This window comes from Borostomias antarcticus, assembly GCF_949987555.1.
Source record: "Borostomias antarcticus genome assembly, chromosome: 15".
In the NCBI taxonomy this organism is placed as follows: Eukaryota; Metazoa; Chordata; class Actinopteri; order Stomiiformes; family Stomiidae; genus Borostomias; species Borostomias antarcticus.
Window position 1 is genome coordinate 6987503 of NC_140248.1, and position 20501 is coordinate 7008003.

The window sequence follows — 20501 nt, forward strand, 5'->3', positions numbered from 1 at the left end:
CCATGTTCTCATCTCTGTTGTCCATGTTCTCATCTCTGTTGTCCATGTTCTCATCTCTGTTGTCCATGTTCTCATCTCTGTTGTCCATGTTCTCATCTCTGTTGTCCATGTTCTATCATCTTTCAATCAACTCTCTTTTGTTAATTGATGGCCTCTCTTTGTTAATTGACTGCGATAGCCTACCGTTGCCAGACGGCAGCAGCTGAAACAGACCATGTGGTCTTTGACCAGATTTTCGTTTCGTTGGTTGCTACATAGGCTACCTGTAGGCCTAGGCTATATTGAGTTAATTATGACCAGGTGTATCTTATTTGTTGATGACAGTGGTGTTGTCTTCCTCCTCCTGATCCTCATTCTAACTCCATTAGGTCTACTAGAATAATCCACAAATCTATAAACTGCACAACGTTTTTTAAATAATTAGCATAGCACCGTAGAGGGCACACCACTGACATGTGTGAGCTAACCTCTGTTTTCATGTGTAGTGACCATGTGGGCTGAAAATGACTTCGATCTCCCTCGAGGGGCCAAACGGCTGGATCTGGGAGCGCCTCAGCAGGGCCAGTGCTACGTCATGTACCACGGCACCTCCGGAAAGGACGCCAACAGCATCCTGATGTATGGCTTTCGCCCGTCAAAAGACGGCATGTTGGGCTGCGGGGTGTACATGAGCCGAGACCTGCAGAAGGCCAGCCGGTACCCCTTAGAACTGCTCGAACATGAGAGGGTGGTCATCCGGGCACTGGTCAACGTGGGCCGTGTGAAGATGATCAACCAGAAAGGCCACCCCATGCAGAAGACCTGGCATGCCCACGGTTACGACACGGCCTGGGTGCCACCGAATTGTGGCATGGTGCCCAGCGGCCTGGAGGAGGACTGCGTCTGGGATCCGCAAAGCATCCGGCCTCTAGATGCCATCAAACCACAGGTGACCACCAGGATGTCTTGCGCCAGCGCACATGGATGGTGTTGAACAGGTGGCTATGTGGGGCTTGTCACATATCCTGGAGAAAACTGATGTAGGCCTATGTTCAACAATATGTAAATTAGCCTCATCTAAATTATTTTTATTGATCTGATACTGTACATGTTTACAGTAGGCAGAGGTGTTGACATTTTATGAATTTCCTTTCTGTATGTTCAAAGTCAAGCCTCTGTATGTTCAACAAACCTTACTGCATATTCAACAACTCTAAAAAAACATTTAAATTGCCCCAATAAATGTTTACAGCAGTACTCTAAGGTTTCTGGTGTTGTCTTGAGTTTCATTTCTGGTATGAGTAGTGACTCAAGTACTTGGCATGAAAGGGTGTTTTTGAGGAAACGAAAGAATCACAGCTTCTCTTATGAACACACCCATATGAAGTATACAGTATAGGCCTCTGCCTTCCTGACAGGGAAATCAAAGCTCAAGTTTTGATGACTGAACTGATGAATCTTGAGAGAAATGTCTTGTCAGTATCTGACTGTTTTGTACAGTATACGTTGTACTAGGGACACTGCCAGCTAAAAGGGTCAGACGACTGCATGTGTGTGTAGGTTGCAGAGGCATAGGGGATAGGGGTCACTTTTGTGTGCTACAGCAAGGGAAATCCTAACCATAAAACCCATAGATTTACTCTTTTTAGGGGGTACGGGTTAAACTCCATCTGGTGGGTAAACAATGGGGGAGCGGTGGTGGGGAAGATGTTTAGGCGTCATGGGTGACAGGGCCATATCTCATAAGTGTTATGGGCTCTATCTCACAAGGCCCTACTAGGGATATGATGAGGGAGTAGAAGGACCCCTTATCTAATATATGAGGTGCTACGTAGAGTGGAGCGGGAAGGAGTCTACTTAAGAATAACGCAAAGACCTTGAGAAGCTGATTTGGAGAAGGGCAGCCAGGCAGAACAGGCAGGCAGAGAGGGACTTAGACCTTGCTGAGAGTGGCTATTGTGTGCTGAACTTCTGTAATAAACCTGTATCTGTCGCCGCTTCTTATCCTGTGTTGGAGTGACTTCTTCAGTGAGTTCTTCAGTGATTCGTCATTTCTCTAGAAAGGCTATTAACATCGTGGTTATAGTTAGGTGGTGCTGCACACCTTTATTGAACTAAAAAAAACAATGCAGAACAACAAAATAAGAAGACATCAAAAGCCAACAGAATTGTATCAGTGGGAATATACTGCAGTGAAATTGTGTTTCTATGGAGACAAATTAAGATTTGTTTCCGGGTTAAAAGGTTAAGGGCAAAACTATTCATCCAGTTTTGTATTAGCTGTATCATCCAGTTTGCCGCTAAGAGATAAAATAACACATGGACATACCAAACAAAGAATTCCAAGAAGTACTTAAAGAAACTTGCCGGATCATCCAGATACATCTTTGAAGCCACTACAGTGGTTTTCAATCAGAAATTTAATGACAAGTTGTTGTTTTTTTAGCACCGTTTGATTCCTAGGTGCATCAGGTGGGTTAAATCTTGGTTTAAGCGAATAGCCCCCGACTAGAGCCATTATTTTACTCTTTGATTTCAAAAACAATTACTGACCATGAATGATTTCACCATAGTAGTTTATTACTTAAAAGCAAAATTACAAAAATAAGTTGATTAAATAAAAGTTTAAGCATAATTTAAAATTGTAGAACTGTCATGCAGGTATTGTACTTTCATTCTTAATCTGATGAATAGACCAATCCCTGAGTTTGATTCCACCCTCCACTGCACATCTCATTGGCTGGCTATTTCTCTTCACCTAATCCCAATTCAACCTGAATACAGACCCAAAGCACTTCCTGGTGAAACTTCCTTGACAGGAAAGATGTTCTGGCAAAATATTACATGCCTTATAGTTACTGTAAAGCCTCATTTTGTAAGTTGTACATAAGTGAGGCGCCTATAAAAATGAGCATTTGAGCAAATGCATTCCATGACACACATATTTCACAAAGAGTACTTCATTACAGAATGAGTACTTCAATGAATACTCCTTCAAAACGCATGATTTGCTTACATAGTCTTCGTTAGCACTATTTAGGTTGTGATTGACAGGGAGTTGACAGGATGGCATACTGTAGACCATACATACACCTGCACAAGGCTGTCAGAAGACCATAAGTGCACACTTCAGGAAAAGAGAAGTCCATAAGTGCACACTTCAGGAAAAGAGAAGTCCATAAGTGCACACTTCAGGAAAAGGTAAGAGGTGGAGAATCACTTGGAGCACTGAGACTACAGGCCCAGGTTGGTGACCTCACTTCTTCATGAAGTGGTGCAAGACATCCATGGGCAGGGGGAAGATGATGGTGGAGTTCTTCTCGGTGGCGATGGTGGTGAGGGTCTGCAGGTAGCGAAGCTGGAGGGCCGACGGAGACTCGGAGATCACCAGCGACGCCTCCTTCAGGGCGCGAGACGCGTTCATCTCTCCCTCTGCTGAGATCACCTACAGATAGACACCGTTGGAAGCCAAGAGGTTTGTATATAGAGATATAGGTGGGTGTGTGTGTGTATGTGTGTGTGTGTGTGTGTGTGTGTGTGTGTGTGTGTGTGTGTGTGTGTGTGTGCGTGCGTGCGTGCGTGCGTGCGTGCGCGCGCGTGCGTGCGTGCGTGTGTGTGTGTGTGTGTGTGTGTGTGTGCGTGTGTGTGTGTGTGTGTATGTGTGTGCCCTCACCTTAGCCCTGGCCTCTCGTGTGGCCTCTGCCTCCGCAGCCATGGCTCTCTGCAGCTGCTGAGGCAGCTTCACATCCTTGATCTCCACGCGCTCCACCTTGATCCCCCAGGCATCTGTGGCCTCATCCAGCGACGCCTAGACAAGGGGCCACACAGTGACAGGGAACAAGTTAGGACACAACCACACTTCTTCCTACTTTAAAGCTCATTCATACTCTCCCACGCAGGAAAGGAGCAGAAAATCCCAGGTGACCCTTTAGTACATGATCCAGTGTTTCTAAGGTTTCTACTGTATATATACTGTATCATGCTAAACCAGATCAATACCATTTGTACCTGCTGGTCAGGGTGTCAAAGGACAGATTGAGAGTCTATGCCCACAGAAGGTGGAGACCCGTACCAACCAGCTGCACTACCCTGAGTGTGAGTGTGAGGAGAACCAGGCTGTGTGCTGAAAATAGAGATTGCTTTCCGTGAGGTAACAAGATGTCTGGTTGCTAGAGAACTGGAATATGTTCTCTAGAGAGACCGACGGTCCACCGGGGAAACCAGCCTTTCACCTCTCTCTCTCTCATTTTTCCTCTCACTGTCTTCTTTCCTCGTTTAAACCTTCTCCGTCTCCTCTACTCTCAATTCCCCTCTCTCCTTACCATTCCCACTTTAACCGTTCTCTTTTCCTTGTTTACAGTCCTAGCGTAACAACTTCACTTTTCTGATTTACTCTGCTTTCATTCCTATATCTTTCTTTTGGCGCTCCAAATTAGCTTTGTCCTGCAGTTGACTAATCTATCCACTAGGAGGAGCCATTGACCATTGTAATTTGTCATCACAAAAGGACTGACCTGCATGCTGTGGGAGATGCCCTCGCGGTCGGACAAAACCTCGGACAGGTTCTTGGTTCCCAGGACATTCCTCAGTGTAGTTTGGGCCAGCAGGCGGGTGGAGAAGTCAGCGTTGGCCACATTGGCCACTGAGGAGATGGGGTCACTGACCCGGAAGTATACTACTCCATCCACACTGACAGTCACTGAGTCCTTAGTCAGGATCTACCGTCGAAACAGGGACAGAGAGAAAGAGAGAGAGAGAAGAGAGAGAGAGAAGAGAGAGATAATATCTTTCCATTTTACTTCTATATTTCTTCTTCCACTGTGCTTTATCTTGCATCCAGGCCTACCTCCTGAGGTGGAATGTCGAAGGACACGGTTCTCAGGTCTACTTTGATGAAGGAGTCAGTACAGGGTAGGACAAAGAAGATACCTGGAGAGGAGTGAGAGTCTGAATGTCTGCCTTCCTGCCATGTGTGTATGAGTGTGCATGTGTGTATGAGTGTGCATGTGAGTGTACATGTGTGTATGAGTGTGCATGTGTGTATGCGTGTACATGTGTGTATGAGTGTGCATGTGTGTATGAGTGTACATGTGTATGAGTGTGCATGTGTGTATGAGTGTGCATGTGTGTATGAGTGTGCATGTGTGTGCGTGTTCTCTCACCTGGTCCTTTAGCTTTCCTGTCTGTGATGCGTCCCAGTCTGAAGATGACGGCGCGTTCGTACTCCTGAACAATCTGTGAAGCAGACACGGGTGTAAAAAGCCAGGATAACATTCAGGGGAAGCCACAGAAGGTCTTCGATGTGTTCAGCGATGGAACGACACACTCACCTTGAGACACATGAAGATGGAGATAGGGAAGGTGAGGAGGACAAACAGGCCAGAGATGGTGACCAGCAACCAGCCACAACATCCAAGAGACCCTGTCCTCTCAGCTAGGAGACAGGAAGAAGGAGAGAGGAATTATATATCTGATGTATTACTGGGACAAGTAATACACACTCAGGCAGTTACATCATTGAATAAAGCAACATTAGAAACACTGGAACGCTATTATTCTCATATGCATGGATGGACTACTGTCATCATCATCACTATTCACTGCTCCTTCATTGACAGCTGTTTCACCCTGATACCTGATACAGGTGGGTTGGTTTTGGACATTGAGCTGGTATATTATACACACATGCACGCACATGCACAAACTCACTGGCACATGCATATGTAACCCACCCACAAAAGTGGTTTAGTTATCAATGCTTATATATGTTCATACCATACATTTCAGACACTAACTTGACATAAATCATACTCATTTTCATCTAAGTTATAGGCCTGCTGCATATTTGGTATAATTAACATCTCTTTACGTCAGCGCCTCCTAGCTTTATACAGCTGCGCCTGCGTGCACGTGCTGTTTTAGAGAAATGATTGATGGGTGACAAGAGGGAAAGTTCTGCTGCTTAGCCTATGGAGAAATTATTGAAAGAGTATATTATTCCCAAGTATTTGGTGTGTCTGAAACCCTGCTTCTGTATTAGACCATACTGTGTGCTGCTGCGACATCTCAGTGTTGCCAACTCTTCAGTAAGGGAAGTATTGGCTGTCCCAGAAGTCGCTAGAAGTAGCTAGATGGCTAAAAACTTTTTTTTTTTTTTTTTTTGCCGTATAACAGTATAGCTTTTTTCTCTTTTTTTTTTTTTTTACAGTGCAACCCTAGTAGCCTGCATCAGCCATGTGATGATGATGGGCATGGAAAAAACAATCAAACTATTGTAGCATCAGGGGGGAAGTGAACTACACTCCCAGCGTTCCCTGGGTAGAGAGGGGGGGTTATGGGCGTCCAGACAGTCCAGGGTTATATGGTCGTTCACTAGTTGCTATGGACGCTGTGATTTTGGATTGCTATGCGCGTGAGTGTGTAAATGAGCTGTTTTACGTTAAGTGAGTTGGAAATAAATACGCCCGTGTTTGTGGCTAAAAAGGACAACAAGTTCTTCCATTCTCGCTACACTATTTACTTATTTACAAACTTGTTTTTTGTTGCTGTATAACATTAGCTTTTTTCTTTTAAACAACGTAGGTCTGTAAACCTAAAGGATAACGGAAAAATAATATAGCCTACAATTTCCTTAATTATAACGTAGGCTATTTACAAACATGTAATACGATTATCTAGGTAAACTAGCCGTTTCTGACAATCCATTGGTTGTTGCGGGAGGGATCCCAGCGCGTGTGTGTGTGTGGGCGAGCGAGGGAGAGAGAGAGGACGACAGGACGTGAAGGCAGCAAAAAAGTTCTCTCTCGTAGTGACTCGTGAGCTGCGCTCGCTTCCTTGTCAACACAATAATTCCCCAAATGACCAGAAAAAGTAGACAAAGTCGCTAAGTTGGCATCACTGCGACATCTGCGCTGGAGAGACGGGACCTTTGTGGGTGCACGTGACGGGTGCATGCGGACTGTGTGGACCACGCGCCAGCATTTGGCTGCTTTGCTTAAAAAGGGACACTAGGAAGATTTCTCTTCAATCAGAAGTAAGACCATTCCGAGCATTAGTGGCTCAGAACACTGTGGGACACGGTTGTGCACAACAAATAACGTTGATATTGCTGCAGCTAGGCCCTTTATTTTATTTTGCTTTTTTTTTATTTCCGAGTGGCCATCTCATTTTGGATGTTGAACAGTAATATTGTATTCAGGTTGCTAATTGATTCTAAGTGATTTTGACGAATCAATCTATTCAAAATAATAATTGTATATTTTTCTAAAACCTGTGTTTCCGGTGTTTGATTCAAACTAAGTATTCCCACAGCCCGTAAGTGAGGAACAATTATCATCCTTCTTCATACTCCAACCCAGGACTCTTGCTGTAGTGATCCTAAACCCTGTAGACTTGTTTCAGCAGGCAACTATAGGTTTTATGTAGGCCTAATACCTGGTTACACATGCACACACACGCACACACACACACACACACACACACACGACCTTGAAGGTGATAAAAGGAGTCATTAGCAGAGAGCAGGGTCAACATCATATTCCACATCCATAAACAGCTACTCTCCATGGCTGTATTTCTTCACTATCTGACAACAAGATGCCTATAAAACTGGTTGGCCTTCTCAACCCCATCAACAACCAGACTCCCCACACCAGCCACCTGTAACCCGACTCTGTAACCCGACTCTGTCCTCTATCCAACCAGGCAACCTTGTAAACAACACACACACACACATACACCGAGTGCCATGTGATTTCTATCTTAAAGCAATACATCGCGATATTTGGACCGTTACAAACTGGTGCTAATTCTCCAATTAGATTTACTAAAAGTAAGCTAAATCGTCCAGTCTACTCAGAAAGATAATACATTGACATTTATTACCTTTTAAAACTCCCGTGACACTTGTCACGCAGCATTCAGTAGAAGTGCGCATGCGCAACGTTGTGCTTAAACAACACAGTAGTATCTAACTATTCCGGCGTCAATGGATATCATGCGTTTTGTAGCTCAATGATATGGCGGAGGTGAAAAAACCGAAGCGAAACATCAAGGAGGAAGCCAGAAAAAGACAACCTGATAAAGTTAAGACAGTGCACTTACTCGCTGTGACTTAGGCTACTCGAGACTGTGGGCGCAGTTCTGAGAAAACCGGAGAAAACGCTATGTATTGCTTTAAACGGGACTTTTAGTGACAGTGAAGACAGACTAACAAAATGTTTGCTCCTTCTTTACACCTTCTCAGGCCTAGACTTTATTGGATTAGAAGGGTCGCTAGGATATTTTATTGTATTGTAGGCCTATTGATCTAATGGTGTATTAGTCAAATTATAGATGTGTTGATTTTTTTGTGTTGCCTGTATACACACACGTCCCTTTCGAGCAAGAACCACAATGGAAATAAGCTGTTAGCTTTGTGTGTGTTGTCCTTGGTAGTTTTTCGTTTAAGCAATAATGTGATTATGGGTTTGTTTGTCCTTTTTTATTTGTCAAATAAAACAAATCACTCAATCAATCAGTCTACTACTGGCTGTGAGCCGGTTGCACCAACTGAACTAAATAGTTCATCGCAGTGGCGCTTTCATGAGCATCAACGAGAACTGTCACTGGCAGTCCACGCGGGTGTCGCTAAACTCACGTCGTGCCAGACGAACCATTGGGATCGAAGCAATCCATTTGATGTTCCTGGTCTACACACAAATACTAGCCTACTTTGGTTGGTGCAACAGGTATAAAGTCCGTTCTAAAAATGGGTCTCAGCGACCTTAGTAGTTAAGACCATCTTAGTTAACTAAGGACTTGTCGTATCAGCTTATCACCTGTGTCATGGAGACAGAGAAGTAGTCAGTTTCTATTAGGAGAACTGATTTGAACATGGTAACAAAAAACGTAGGATATTCCACAACATCGTATATCAAGTGTCACACGAGCTGCAAAGGTTCGTAGGCCTATTCTCCTGTCTCGAGACACGAGCACGTTATACAGTGACGCTGTTGAAGACAGAGGCCGAGCCTATAGGCGACAGCGCACAATTTGATGGTTTGAGAGAGAGAAAGGGAAACAGAAATAAAATCTCACCTATTAAGTCATCACTGCTCAAACCCCGTCTCTTTTGGCTCTCCATCTGATTCTCCATTTCCATATACCGTTGCAGCACTGCCTCCCGACCAGTGGTGAAAGTGTAGCCTATGTGTTTGTGTGTGATAGAAAAAGGTGTGTGTGCGTGTGTGTATGTAGCCTATGTACGTATGTGTGTAGTTAGGAGTGGGAGCGTGTAGGAGGACAGAGCAGCAGGGGTTTTAAAGAGAGACGCGTCTATAGGCTAGGACTTTGGGTGGGTGTGGCTTTGCGGTGAATCATCAACAGAGTTTACAGTTCCTACGGTAGATGACTGAAAGTGACGCAGGAAGGCAGGGGACCACCGGACTTAGGCTTAGGAAGTAAAATAAGATCAGGCATTTTATTATGTGTTTGTTTCCGAGGCCAAGTTCATATTTATTTACAAACTATAAACATCAACCTATCCCGTGTTTTTTTTTCCAGACATAAAAATATCCCACATCATGTGTGCAAATAAACGTCGGCCATTAAAGTATTTCCTTCTGATAAAGTGTTAGAGGGTTAGGTTTGCATAATTGCAAAATGTTGTATTTTCGGTCTCAGGAATGAAGAAGCTAACTGAAAAACTGCTTCTCATTCTTCAAGAAGGTACATGGATTTCTTAGCTATCATTCAAAATGTGATTCCTGTATCACAATGTGTTTTTCATCCAATTTCAAATTTGTGACAAAAAAACAACATTCAAACAATATCATATGACTTCAGTCATGATGTTGATCCACACACAGAGAACGTGTATGAAAATGAAAGACTTTTACATGAGAATAAGGATGTGACAGCAGGTCTCATGACTGGAGGACGAGTAGTCTCACATGATCATATCACTCACTGCTCTCTTCATGGAAAGCTGTGGGTATAGCCTCTGTGTACATTTGCTATCAGTTGTAATAGGGTGTTAAATCTACTGGTAGGCGTGTTGAATCACAAGGGAGCACAGATTAGCGGTAGAAATATTAAGTCAGGTGCTTCTTAGGTCGTCTTAGGTAACGGAAACACACCCTCCATATCCAAGAGGGGAAAGGTGAAGAGATAGGTATGGAGAGAGGGAGGGAGAGAAAGAGACAGTCTTTGTGTTGTACAAAGGAGCGTCAAACTAGAGATTCTATGAAAAAGTTTATTTTAATACAGATTAAAGATAAATCTACAGTATGAGCATAAGCCTACACCAGCTACTCTTCTCATTCTAGTTCATGATAGTCAGCCTGTGGGTTTTCAAGTGAGTGTAAACATCAGTGTAGCTAGAATACACTATTGTAGTTGAACATGCTGCAAATCCATATTCAAGTTGCCAGTCGGCGACGGTACATCTTTAAAACCTGTCAATTACACACAGGATTCAACTTCCCAAACACTACATACAAGTGAGATGTGCACTCACTCTCTCACACACACACACACGCACGCACGCACGCACACACGCACGCACACACACACACACGCACACACACAATCGCATGCACACTTTGCGAGTATGTTCATTAGAGAAATAACAGTAAATGGCTCAGAATAGGCTACAACTTTTTTTTCTTTTTAAAAGGAATTTACAAACACACACGTCATAGTAGCATTATTGTATACTAGCCACTCCCACCCCAGTGCACCTGCCAACACAAGGGTCCCAACAATGGTACTGTATGCCCTTCTCAATGTGCCCCTAACATCATGAGAAGGTGTACACATTTATTCATAAACACATACACTCCTACAACCACACACAGCTTGGTCATCCAAACTGGTTCTGCACATGATGACATCTTTGTCTTATCGATTGCGAATTCAGTTCATATCCGAACAGAGACATCGTTATGAAAAAAAAACTTAGAAAGAACTCTTTCATTTAGCATGATGTAAAATGAGTATAAACTACCCATAGTTCCATGTGAATGTGTGTACCGTATACTGTACAGTATGGGCAACGTAAACTAAGCAGTGACTTCACCTTCAAGGTACCCGTCGTCTGATTGGTCATGGGAGGAGGAAGGAGGAAGTCTCTCAGTACAGTTCAACAAGACGGTTCTGCTTTCTCTTCTGCTTTTTATGGAAAGTGAAGTAACATATATGGGAAGCATTTCTTCACTCTTCCCTAGTTTTGCTGGTACTGTGTGTGTGTGTGTACTGTATGCCTGTGTGTGTGTGTGTGTGTGTGCGTGTGCGTGTTCACTGCCAGCCCAGCTGAGGGTGGAGGCCAGGCTGTAGGGGGAACGGGTTGCCAGGTCCGGGGGCGTAGTTGGTAAAACCGTTGGGCTGAGGAGCGTAGCCGTCCAGCGCAGACGAGGGGTGAGCCTGACAACACGAAGAAGAACAATCAATGTGTTTCTCTCTTAGTGTCTGTGAGAGTGACACAGAGAATGTGTGAGTGAGTAAGAGCGAGAGAGTGTGTGTGTATGAGTTTGTGCGTGTTCAGTGAATGAGTGAGTCAGTGACAGTGTTTGCGTATGTGTGTGTGTTCATGGTAAATGGACTGCACTTATATAGCGCTTTTCCACCTTAGCGGCACTCAAAGCGCTTTACAATGGCCTCTCATTCACCCATTCACACACACATTCACACACCAATGGTGGTAGCTGCCATGCAAGGTGCTATTGCATTGGGAGCAATTTGGGGTTAGGTGTCTTGCTCAAAGACACTTCGACATGTGGACAGTCGGAGCTGGGATTCGAACCACTAACCCTTCGATCATTGAACGACCCACTCTACCAACTGAGCTACAGCCGCCCTACGTGAGTGTGTGTGTCCTGGCGTGAGTGTGTGTGTGTCCTGGCGTGAGTGTGTGTGTGTGTACCTGTAGCAGGGCGGACTGCATGGCAGGGTTGTGGAGGCCACTGAGGCCAGCGGGGGATGCAGAGGGGGAGAAGCCTGGCATGCCTGGGAAGGACAGCAGGCCGGGGAACCCTCCTCCACCGGGGGGCTGCAGCCCACTGGTCAACCTGACACACACACACCACACACACACAAACAAACACACACACACACACACACACACACACACACACACACACACACACACACACACAGTTAGTCAATGTGTACAAACAGAAGGAGAGAGAAAGAGACACACTCACTCACACACACACAAATGAAAACAGAGCCATAGGCATTATGTCGAACTGCTGTGCGTCTTCAGCTGTACTGTGTATTATTGTCGTGGAAATTACCACTGTACGCTTCTAAATTCATATTTGGTGAGATTAATCAACAAACAGAATACACAATCACTCTTAGCTACAGTAGATCCAGTCTACTGTAGTTCTTTAAATACTTAAGCATGGAGAAACACACTAGGTGTGGAATGCCTCCGTGGACAGAGAGGGGATCGATGGATAGTCAGGTCCATGGCGTCCCGCCGCTCGGGGAGGCAATGAGCAGTCTGATGGCGGCCGGGAGGAAGGACCGTGGCACAATCAGTCTCCTGACCAAGGTCACGTCTGACCAGGGTCAATCACAAGGAGGAACACCCGTTTCCTGTTCCTTAAGCCTGTCTCACTTCACCACGAGTCAAAACGAGCCCTTATTAGGAGAGATCTCGTGGTATAGACTCGTCCACGGAATGGAAACGTGTTGGTTTTCACACCTGTAGCTAGAGACCCTCGGCCTGGTCAGCTCTTGCATTCCTGCGGTCGCGGCTAACCTCGTCATCGTTTCCACGCGTCCATCAGCCTCAACAACAAGGCTTGTGTCCCCCTCTGATAACCCCATAAGAAAACTCATTCTGATTCTGATCAGTTCTGTACACCTCGTTAACTGTTGCATTCACAAACATATCTTGATTGTAAGCAGTTCTAATTTACACACAATATGGTTTACAAACAATATAGTTACAGAAATATTTTCCTCCACAACCCTCAGTCTTTACAAGGATCTACTGTATTCCATGTGTGGCCAATGTAAACAGAGGGTGAGGCTTTCTGACTGGTACACTTTGCCCTGTGTTGGCCCAGGCTAGATAACAGAGTATGACTCTTCACATTTCCCTCTAGTCACTTGGTTAAATAGTCTTCGATGAGATACAGCAGTCATTTAACCATGTGAGAAGTGTGTTTCACAACCTAGAACAATGTCTTCTAGTCAGTGGCTCTGGCATTCGAGTCTCTGAGGACACCGCCAGGCACTCTTACTCAGGGAACACCTCACATTCGGTCAACATCACACACTCTGGTCATAAGCTACACCACACTATGTAACTGTGCTTGATTTGGCAATGTTTATCAGTTAACCCAAGTGTTACAGCTCAGTCACGCTGAATGCTGAACGGACTTTGGGCTCTAGGGGAAGACAGGGAGCTATAAAAGTAGGGCATGGATCACAGCAGGTAGATGAGCAGGTGTCTCTCTGAAGACTTGTGATGTTGCTACCAACTAGGCCTGAAACTGACCGATTTCTGACAACATCAACTGATTTTCCACAGACAGTGAATGTACTCCATGTTATCAGAGCAGAGAACGATACTCTAACACTGTGGATGCAGAGCGGCACCTTAGTTCATGTTTAGGAGTCTGACGTCAAGGACAAAGGTAGATATCACTCTGAAGTGTTTTGTGTCTCAATGGCTTCAGATAAGGATGATTATAAAACAGAAGTATGACCCTCACATTCACACACATATTCACACACTAGGGATGCACAGATTGTGAACAACGGTTTCTTACCTTTTTATTTTATTTACCTGCCTCTCACGGCCGATAACCGATATGATAACTGATATAATTTCACAAGTTTATGAATTTTTAAAAGTTGATACTCTGTAGTTTATGCACACCTGGGGGTAAGGAAGGCTAAGCTTTAGTGAGCAAAGATGGATGATTTAATATTCCATTCCAATCTAACCAAATCTAACTGACATCACTATTGTTAACGCAACAAAGACAAACACTCAGTTCTCACTCTTCAAATGTTATATTCAAATATTATATTTATTTTCTCTAGTGAAGTACAGAACTACAGAACTACCAGAGGAAGTTAAAACAAAATCTGTTATAATGCTATAATCTATAGCTAAGAGTTAATCTGGCCTCGTTTTATGAGAACAAAATAAGGCTACATCTGAGAGTAATTGGATCAAAAAGTTGTGAAAGCAACACTGGCTTCATTTTATCGGCTCTATTTATCGGTTAAAATTTCACATAACCTAACCTACTCAATGAGAATATATATTTTTTAAACATTGGTAACTGCCATTGGTGGATGTCTATCTGCCTGTCTTTATTTGCCGATAGGCCGATAGCAGACAACAAGACGAATATCGGCCAATACTGATGTACGGCCAATAAATCAGTGAATCCCGAACACAAACACACACATAGACATAGACATAGACACACACATAGACATAGACACACACACAAACACACACATAGACATAGACACACACACAAACACACACATAGACATAGACACACACACAAACACACACATAGACATAGACACACACACAAACAGAGACAGATGGAGACAGACACACACAATCTTACCCGGGCTGGAAGTTGGAGCTGAACGCGGACGCGAAGCCCGGCAGTACGGGGGAGGAGGAGGGCACGCCCGCCGCCGCTGCCGCCGCCGCCACCGCCGCCTGGAGGGGGGCCACGGTCGCCACGGACGACACGGACGCCCCCGGCAGCCCCATGAAGGAGGACAGCACGGGGCTGCCGGCCCCCGGGGCCCCGGAGCCGCCGAACCCGGGGAAGGCCGGGCCGGGGAACATGGAGGCGGCGGTGGTGAGGCCCAGGCCGAAGGGAGAGCCGCCCCCCGGGGCCATGCTGGGACCCAGGCCCGCGTACACGGAGGTCTGGGGGTGTCCGGCCAGGTTGGTGCTGGACGCCATGGAGGAGATGGTGGAGGGAGGGAGGGAGGAGGAAAGGGACGCGAAGGGAGAGAGGCCGGAGTAGTGGGACGGGACGGGGCTGGAGGAGAGCGCCATGGCCGCCGGGCTGGGGAGGGAGCCCTGGGGGGATCCGGAGGGGTGGGCCAGGCCCAGGGAGCGGGCCAGGGCCGCCTGCGCCGAGCCCGGCATCACCAGGGAGCTGAGGGAGGGCGTGGTGGCGGCGGCGCGCGGCGCGCCCATGAACGCCGAGGGGACGGGGCTGTTGCTGCCGCTGCCGCCTCCGTGCCTGGCCAGGCTGGCGCGCTGCTGCTCGCCGTAGAAGGCGGCGGAGGCCTGAGCCTGGGCCGACAGGGCGGACGAGGGCCTGGGGCTGGGGCCCGGGGTGGAGGACGAGGGCATGACCGGGGTGAGGCGCCCCCCGACGGTGACAGACGAAGGTCCGGAGGGGGTGTAGCTGCGGATCACCGACCCGGAGGGGTTGCCCTGGTGGAAGGCCGGGCCCGTCTGGGGGTCCGAGGGCTGGGGGAAGCCCTTGTACTGGGGCAGCCCCATGGGGCCGGGGGGGGCCACCTGGGGCAGGTTGTCCGGGCCCGCCCTGGAGGTGGTGGGGGTGCCCGAGCGGCCCCCGTGGAACGGGGACGGGGAGAACCCCCCGGGGTTGGGGGTCCCGCAGGGCGTGCCGGAAGGAGTGTGCGCCTTGATGACGGACGGAGTGGAGGTGGCGGGGGGCCCTCCTTTGATGACCGACGGGGACGGGGAGGGGGCTCCCGGGGCCTGGGAGGGCACCATGCCGGGGAAGACGGGGGTGATGGGCGTGGTGGGGGGCGGGGGCTGGGCCGGAGAGGGCTGGGCCGGAACCGGCGTGGTGGGGGTGGAGCCTCGGGGGGAGGGGAGGAGCCCGCTGTTGACCCCGGGGGTGGCGTTCTGGTGGCCGGCTGGCTTGGCGTAGGCTGGGGACGGGACACAGAGACAGCGGTCAGCGACACAAGAGGACTCTGAGAGAGACAGGTCTGTGAGAGAGACAGGCGCCCCGAGTCTTCTCTCCCCGGTCCCGATCAGCTGGACCTACTGGCTCCCGGCTCCCGGCACGCCCTCCTACGACCAGAGAGGCTCCCAGCCCCAACAGATCGAGGCGACGACCCATTCATACCAAAGAGAATGTGTGTCAGAGAGAGAGAGGGGTAGAGCAGGAAGCCGCCAGCCATTGGGTTAGTAAAGGTAACCAGAGGATTTGATTCATTCCAATGCAGCCTACTAATACAGCACGCATACAGACATGGCATTGGGAAAGAGCCCAAAGCACAGGCAAATATTGGAGCCCTGCAAAGAAAGTCGTGGCAAATTTAAAAAAAAAAAGGCATTGAGGCGACTCCTAGTCATCTGTGTCCACCGTGATTGGAGCGCTATTCAAACTGATGAGTTAGTTGAGTGTGATCCCCATCCAAGTGCATAGCTAGGAGAAGGTAGTGAAGCAATGAGAAACGGTAAAAAAAAAAAAACGTTGCGATCGACCCAACCTCCACCTTTATTCTCCGTGCATATGTGAATACTAGGAGCTGAAGTTATGATTGAGGTCCAGCAGTTATGAATATAGTATAGGCGTCCTCCCTGAGAAGCACAGGTAAGCAGCATGCTGGGTGGTTAGGCTGCAAGCTTGGAAAGTGTCCATTCACACCCACTCGCTCGCACACGCGCTCACACGCACTCACTCACACACACGCTCACACCCCCAGCATGTCGTACCTGCTGCTTTGTGAGTGGCGCTGTAGGGTGGGGGGGGAACGCTGGCCGTTATCACCCCTCCCACAGACACCAGGCCTGCGTTGTTGTACGCACCTGAGTGGCAGTGGTAAACATTAACAGTGCCCACCACACACAAACACGCACACACACAAACACGCACACACACACACACGCACACAAACACACATGCACACACACACACACACACACACAAACACACATGCAGTCACAGACATACGCACACGCACACACACACACACACACACACACACACACACACACACACACACACACACACAGGATTGTGCAAACACCACCACCCCAAGTGTTTGCTGAAATATCCTTCAAAAACGTTTCTCATGACGCAAAGCCACTCCTATGTACACTTCAAACCCCACATTAAGAACTATTTCCAGGTAGGAATTGGTAGCTAACGTGTTTTTTGCTAACTCTCCCCCCCTTATCAGTGCTTCAGGTGTGTTATCAGGGCATCAGTGTCGAGGTATGTTGAGGCGAGGTGGGCGGGGCTCTTACTCGGTGCGATAGTGGCGTGGGGGCGGCAGGGGGGGATGGGGTAGGGCACGGGCCGGTGGGGGTTGTAGGACGATGGAGCCTAGAGGGGGGTTAGAAAGAGAGAGGCAATCATTAAGAATATGAAGTCTAGTTTGAACAGCGGAAAATCATTCTTTAACTTTTACACTCACTGATCATAATAACCATCATTGAGATGACCTGGCAATGTTCTGACTGATGGAAGATTATGAGACTTAATTACTGTGTTCCACACACACGTCAGCTTTTCATTCATGCAAAATTGACTTAGCAAGATTTATACACGAAGCATAACAGTTTACTTTGTCCCTAGTGTGAACAGTATCCTCAATAACACTTGGTAGCCGATCAGGGGTTTTCCTGGCTCAGAATGAGGTGGAGGTGGTACCTTAAAAGGGGGGTCTGGGGGTCTGCTGTACTGTAAAACGTATCACAATCCGTTGTGTTTAGCGTTACTCCAGCCTCGTTTTCACCACTCTCGCAGAGGGGTTCGGGGGCGGGGGGGAATGAGAGGCTGGAACGACGCTCATATCCAAGCCTTGCCACGCACGTAAACACAACTGATTGTGATACATTTCACATAACAGCATACTGAGACCGGTAAGATCACACACTGAGCTTCCTGATAGCTTTCCTTGAGTTTTTCAACGTGTATTAACATGCCCTGGCCACATCCATTGTAAAGAAATTTGAGTCGGACGAAAATCGATCAAGCTCAATATTTGAGCGATCAATGAAATTATGGTCTCAATGTTTCAGATTGATGTTAGACATATCAGGAATAGGGCTAAATGTCCAAAATAGCAGACTACTCTTTTAAGTTCTTTTGGAAAACAAAAGAATAGTACCTACAACGCAAAATGTGTACAGGTTGGCAGGTCTTAAGTGGGGGGGGGGAGGGGTTTGTCGAGAGCACAAAATTAGATGGAGGCGGTCGCCTCGTAATTAAGGAAAAACCCTGAAGATGTACAGTATGCTGTTTGTACTATGCTTCTACCTGTAATTTATCGTTATGCATTATTGCAGAATGTAAGTGAGTATGCTGCTTTATATGTTCTCTTATTGTACCCTGTGATGAGACCAAAGACAAACTTCCAATCTTGGCTGGACAATAAAGTTGCATCTTAATATCTTATCTCTCTAGAATGATGTTTTATATTAGCTCTTCCATATGATTCTTCATAGAGAGCGCCACCTAGAGTGATGTTGTGGAAGGACAGGTGCTTACAGGTTTGAATGGGCCGAGGATCCGGGCAGCGATCCCTTTTCCCACTGCGTTAGCAGGACTGTCCTCTCCATCCTTCTTCACCGGAGGGGTTCCCTAGACGATACGCAAGAAACAAATAAACGAGATAAACAAGAAACCAGCTCACGGAAGAGAGGGGAGAGGACTTTGTAGTAGCGAGGGAGCTCCAGAGCAGTGGCTGTTACTTACCGGGAATGTTCCGGTCACCTGGCTGGGTTTCCCTTTGGGGTAGGGGTTTCCCGGGACCATCCCACAAGATGAGATCATCGCCACGGGAGCCTTACAGCCCACCTTACACACCTGGGGAGCACAAGCAGACCCACCCCACACACAAAGAATTAGATAAACGTCTTATCAGTTTGAAGGCTTATAACACATTGATGCACCTCAACATTGTCCAACCTGGGACATTTCCTGTGTGTGTGTGTGATGTGTGTGTGTGTGTGTGTGTGTGTGTGTGTGTTGTGCCTACCTGCTCCAGGATTCTGCGCGCTCTTTTATTCTCAGAGTGGTGGATGCGGAACAGGTCATCTACAGGACGGTAGTTTTGGGCATCTGAGATGTTCCTGTTGACCACCACCACAGAGCCCAGCATGATCAATCTGCATCCATTTCATCTACCCTGGACACAACTCTCAGAACAAGCGTTCATTCTCAAACTCAACAAAGCTACTGCGGTAGGAAGACCTGTACTGCATCTGCCACATTGTTGTACTCACAGAGCAATCAATTCCAGAACAACCAGTCTGTCCTTGGAGAAAGTGAAACAGTTCAGGATGTTGGCAACTTTCGTTGTAGGGATGGCTACCATTTTCTGAAAAGATATGAAATATGTGAGGGGAAATAAAAAGGTGGAAGTGTAGTTATTTTTTTCACTGGCTAGTTCCTGCTTATCTACAGTCAGTTCAATTACTCTTGACAAATGTACTTATTGTACAGAAAGTCGCTTTGGATAAAAAACAATTCTGCTGCTTATGACTAAAATGTAAATGTAGTCCTAAAAGGTACTAAGGGATTTAGCCTAGTTGTCTGGACTCACATGTTGCAGAGCTTTCACTGCCTTGATCTGAGGCTCAGCCCATGAGAAGTATTTCAGTAGGTCCATCACCTGCGACGGGGACAGTCAGTGAGTGTCCAAAACCACACATTCACTTTGGCAGTTCATTCACATGCAAATACAGAATCAACATCGTCAACAACAGTTATTCTTTCACTCTGACTATATGCAAAACATCGACATTAGTCAAGATAATGGTTTGTAAACAACAATGTATCCACCTGTTCGCTGGAGAAATACCCGTGCACCTGCTCTATGGCTTTGATCCGCTGATCAGTCAGGACGCACTGGAAAACAAGTCAAGAACACAAACTAGTTCACTACAGCTGGAGCAGATTGATCTGTACTGGCATCTGTTAGCCAGCCATCACTGGAAACGATTCCGATCAGTTAGCAGCTTTCCCACTTCACTCACCTTTCTAACTTCGTCCAAGACGATGTCAAATGATTTCTTATCCATGTTTGATGACCCTCTGTCTCACGGTAGGTCAGTATATTAGTAGCTGGTTAGCTTGTTTAGATTAGGTAGCCTAACGTTACAGAACAATTTACTCTAACGGGTAAATGTACTCTTCAGTTCATCTTGCACTGGGGTTTCCCATGAAGTAGCTTGCGTTGCCAATAACTCGCAACGGAAAGCCGAAAAAATAGTGTACAAAGTGAGAAGACTGTCTTTCTACTAGCCTGATAGCTAGCAAGCTAACGGCTACCTATGACAACAAGCTAGCCAGCTAACTATCCCAAAAGAGAGGACAAATTTGACTAAAAGTAATGTATGAGCAAACTATAGTAATTCATCTATAAAGCATTACTGTATCCCAATTCATACTGCAGGAAAATACAAGCTAGGAAGTCGACATAATTTGAATAGCACAAACTATTCTTCTTAGCTACTGTAGCTAGTAACACAATTGACAGCTAACAGCAGCAGAGCAGGCTGCGTCAATGTCCTTTGTTAGGACCCAGCCAGACCAGACCAGATAAAA

At 46.7% G+C, this 20501-nt stretch overlaps 3 protein-coding genes across 4 annotated transcripts in view; 1 reads left to right on the forward strand and 2 right to left on the reverse strand.

The window, feature by feature from the left end:
- stoml3b (stomatin (EPB72)-like 3b) overlaps nt 1–9226 on the reverse strand; it is a 66195-nt gene extending 56969 nt beyond the window's left edge. Inside the window, exons 1-7 of one of the 2 annotated variants that reach the window (XM_084449940.1) lie at nt 9058–9226; nt 5310–5413; nt 5142–5214; nt 4826–4908; nt 4494–4697; nt 3653–3787; nt 2070–3424 (exon numbers count right to left, since the gene is read on the reverse strand). In XM_084449940.1, the coding sequence (XP_084306066.1) occupies nt 3236–3424; nt 3653–3787; nt 4494–4697; nt 4826–4908; nt 5142–5214; nt 5310–5413; nt 9058–9121 (852 nt within the window). In that variant the 5' untranslated portion in view covers nt 9122–9226 and the 3' untranslated portion in view covers nt 2070–3235. Of the gene's footprint in view, nt 1–2069; nt 3425–3652; nt 3788–4493; nt 4698–4825; nt 4909–5141; nt 5215–5309; nt 5414–9057 lie in introns of those variants that run through there. The other variant, XM_084449941.1, reaches the window with a different exon arrangement.
- On the forward strand, nt 491–973 carry LOC311318439 (uncharacterized protein; the record flags this gene model as incomplete). Its single annotated transcript, XM_084449790.1, has 1 exon — nt 491–973. The coding sequence occupies one exon, from the start codon at nt 491–493 to the stop codon at nt 971–973; it is 483 nt and encodes a 160-aa protein (XP_084305916.1).
- A 1083-nt stretch (nt 9227–10309) lies between the features above and the next one.
- Nucleotides 10310–19975, reverse strand: proser1 (proline and serine rich 1; the record flags this gene model as incomplete). Its single annotated transcript, XM_084449329.1, has 12 exons — nt 10310–11382; nt 11882–12026; nt 14568–15867; nt 16661–16753; nt 17195–17273; nt 18441–18533; nt 18648–18758; nt 18931–19024; nt 19178–19272; nt 19498–19566; nt 19737–19802; nt 19931–19975. The coding sequence occupies 12 exons, from the start codon at nt 19973–19975 to the stop codon at nt 11257–11259; spliced, it is 2316 nt and encodes a 771-aa protein (XP_084305455.1). The 3' UTR covers nt 10310–11256.
- Nucleotides 19976–20501: the final 526 nt, after the last annotated feature.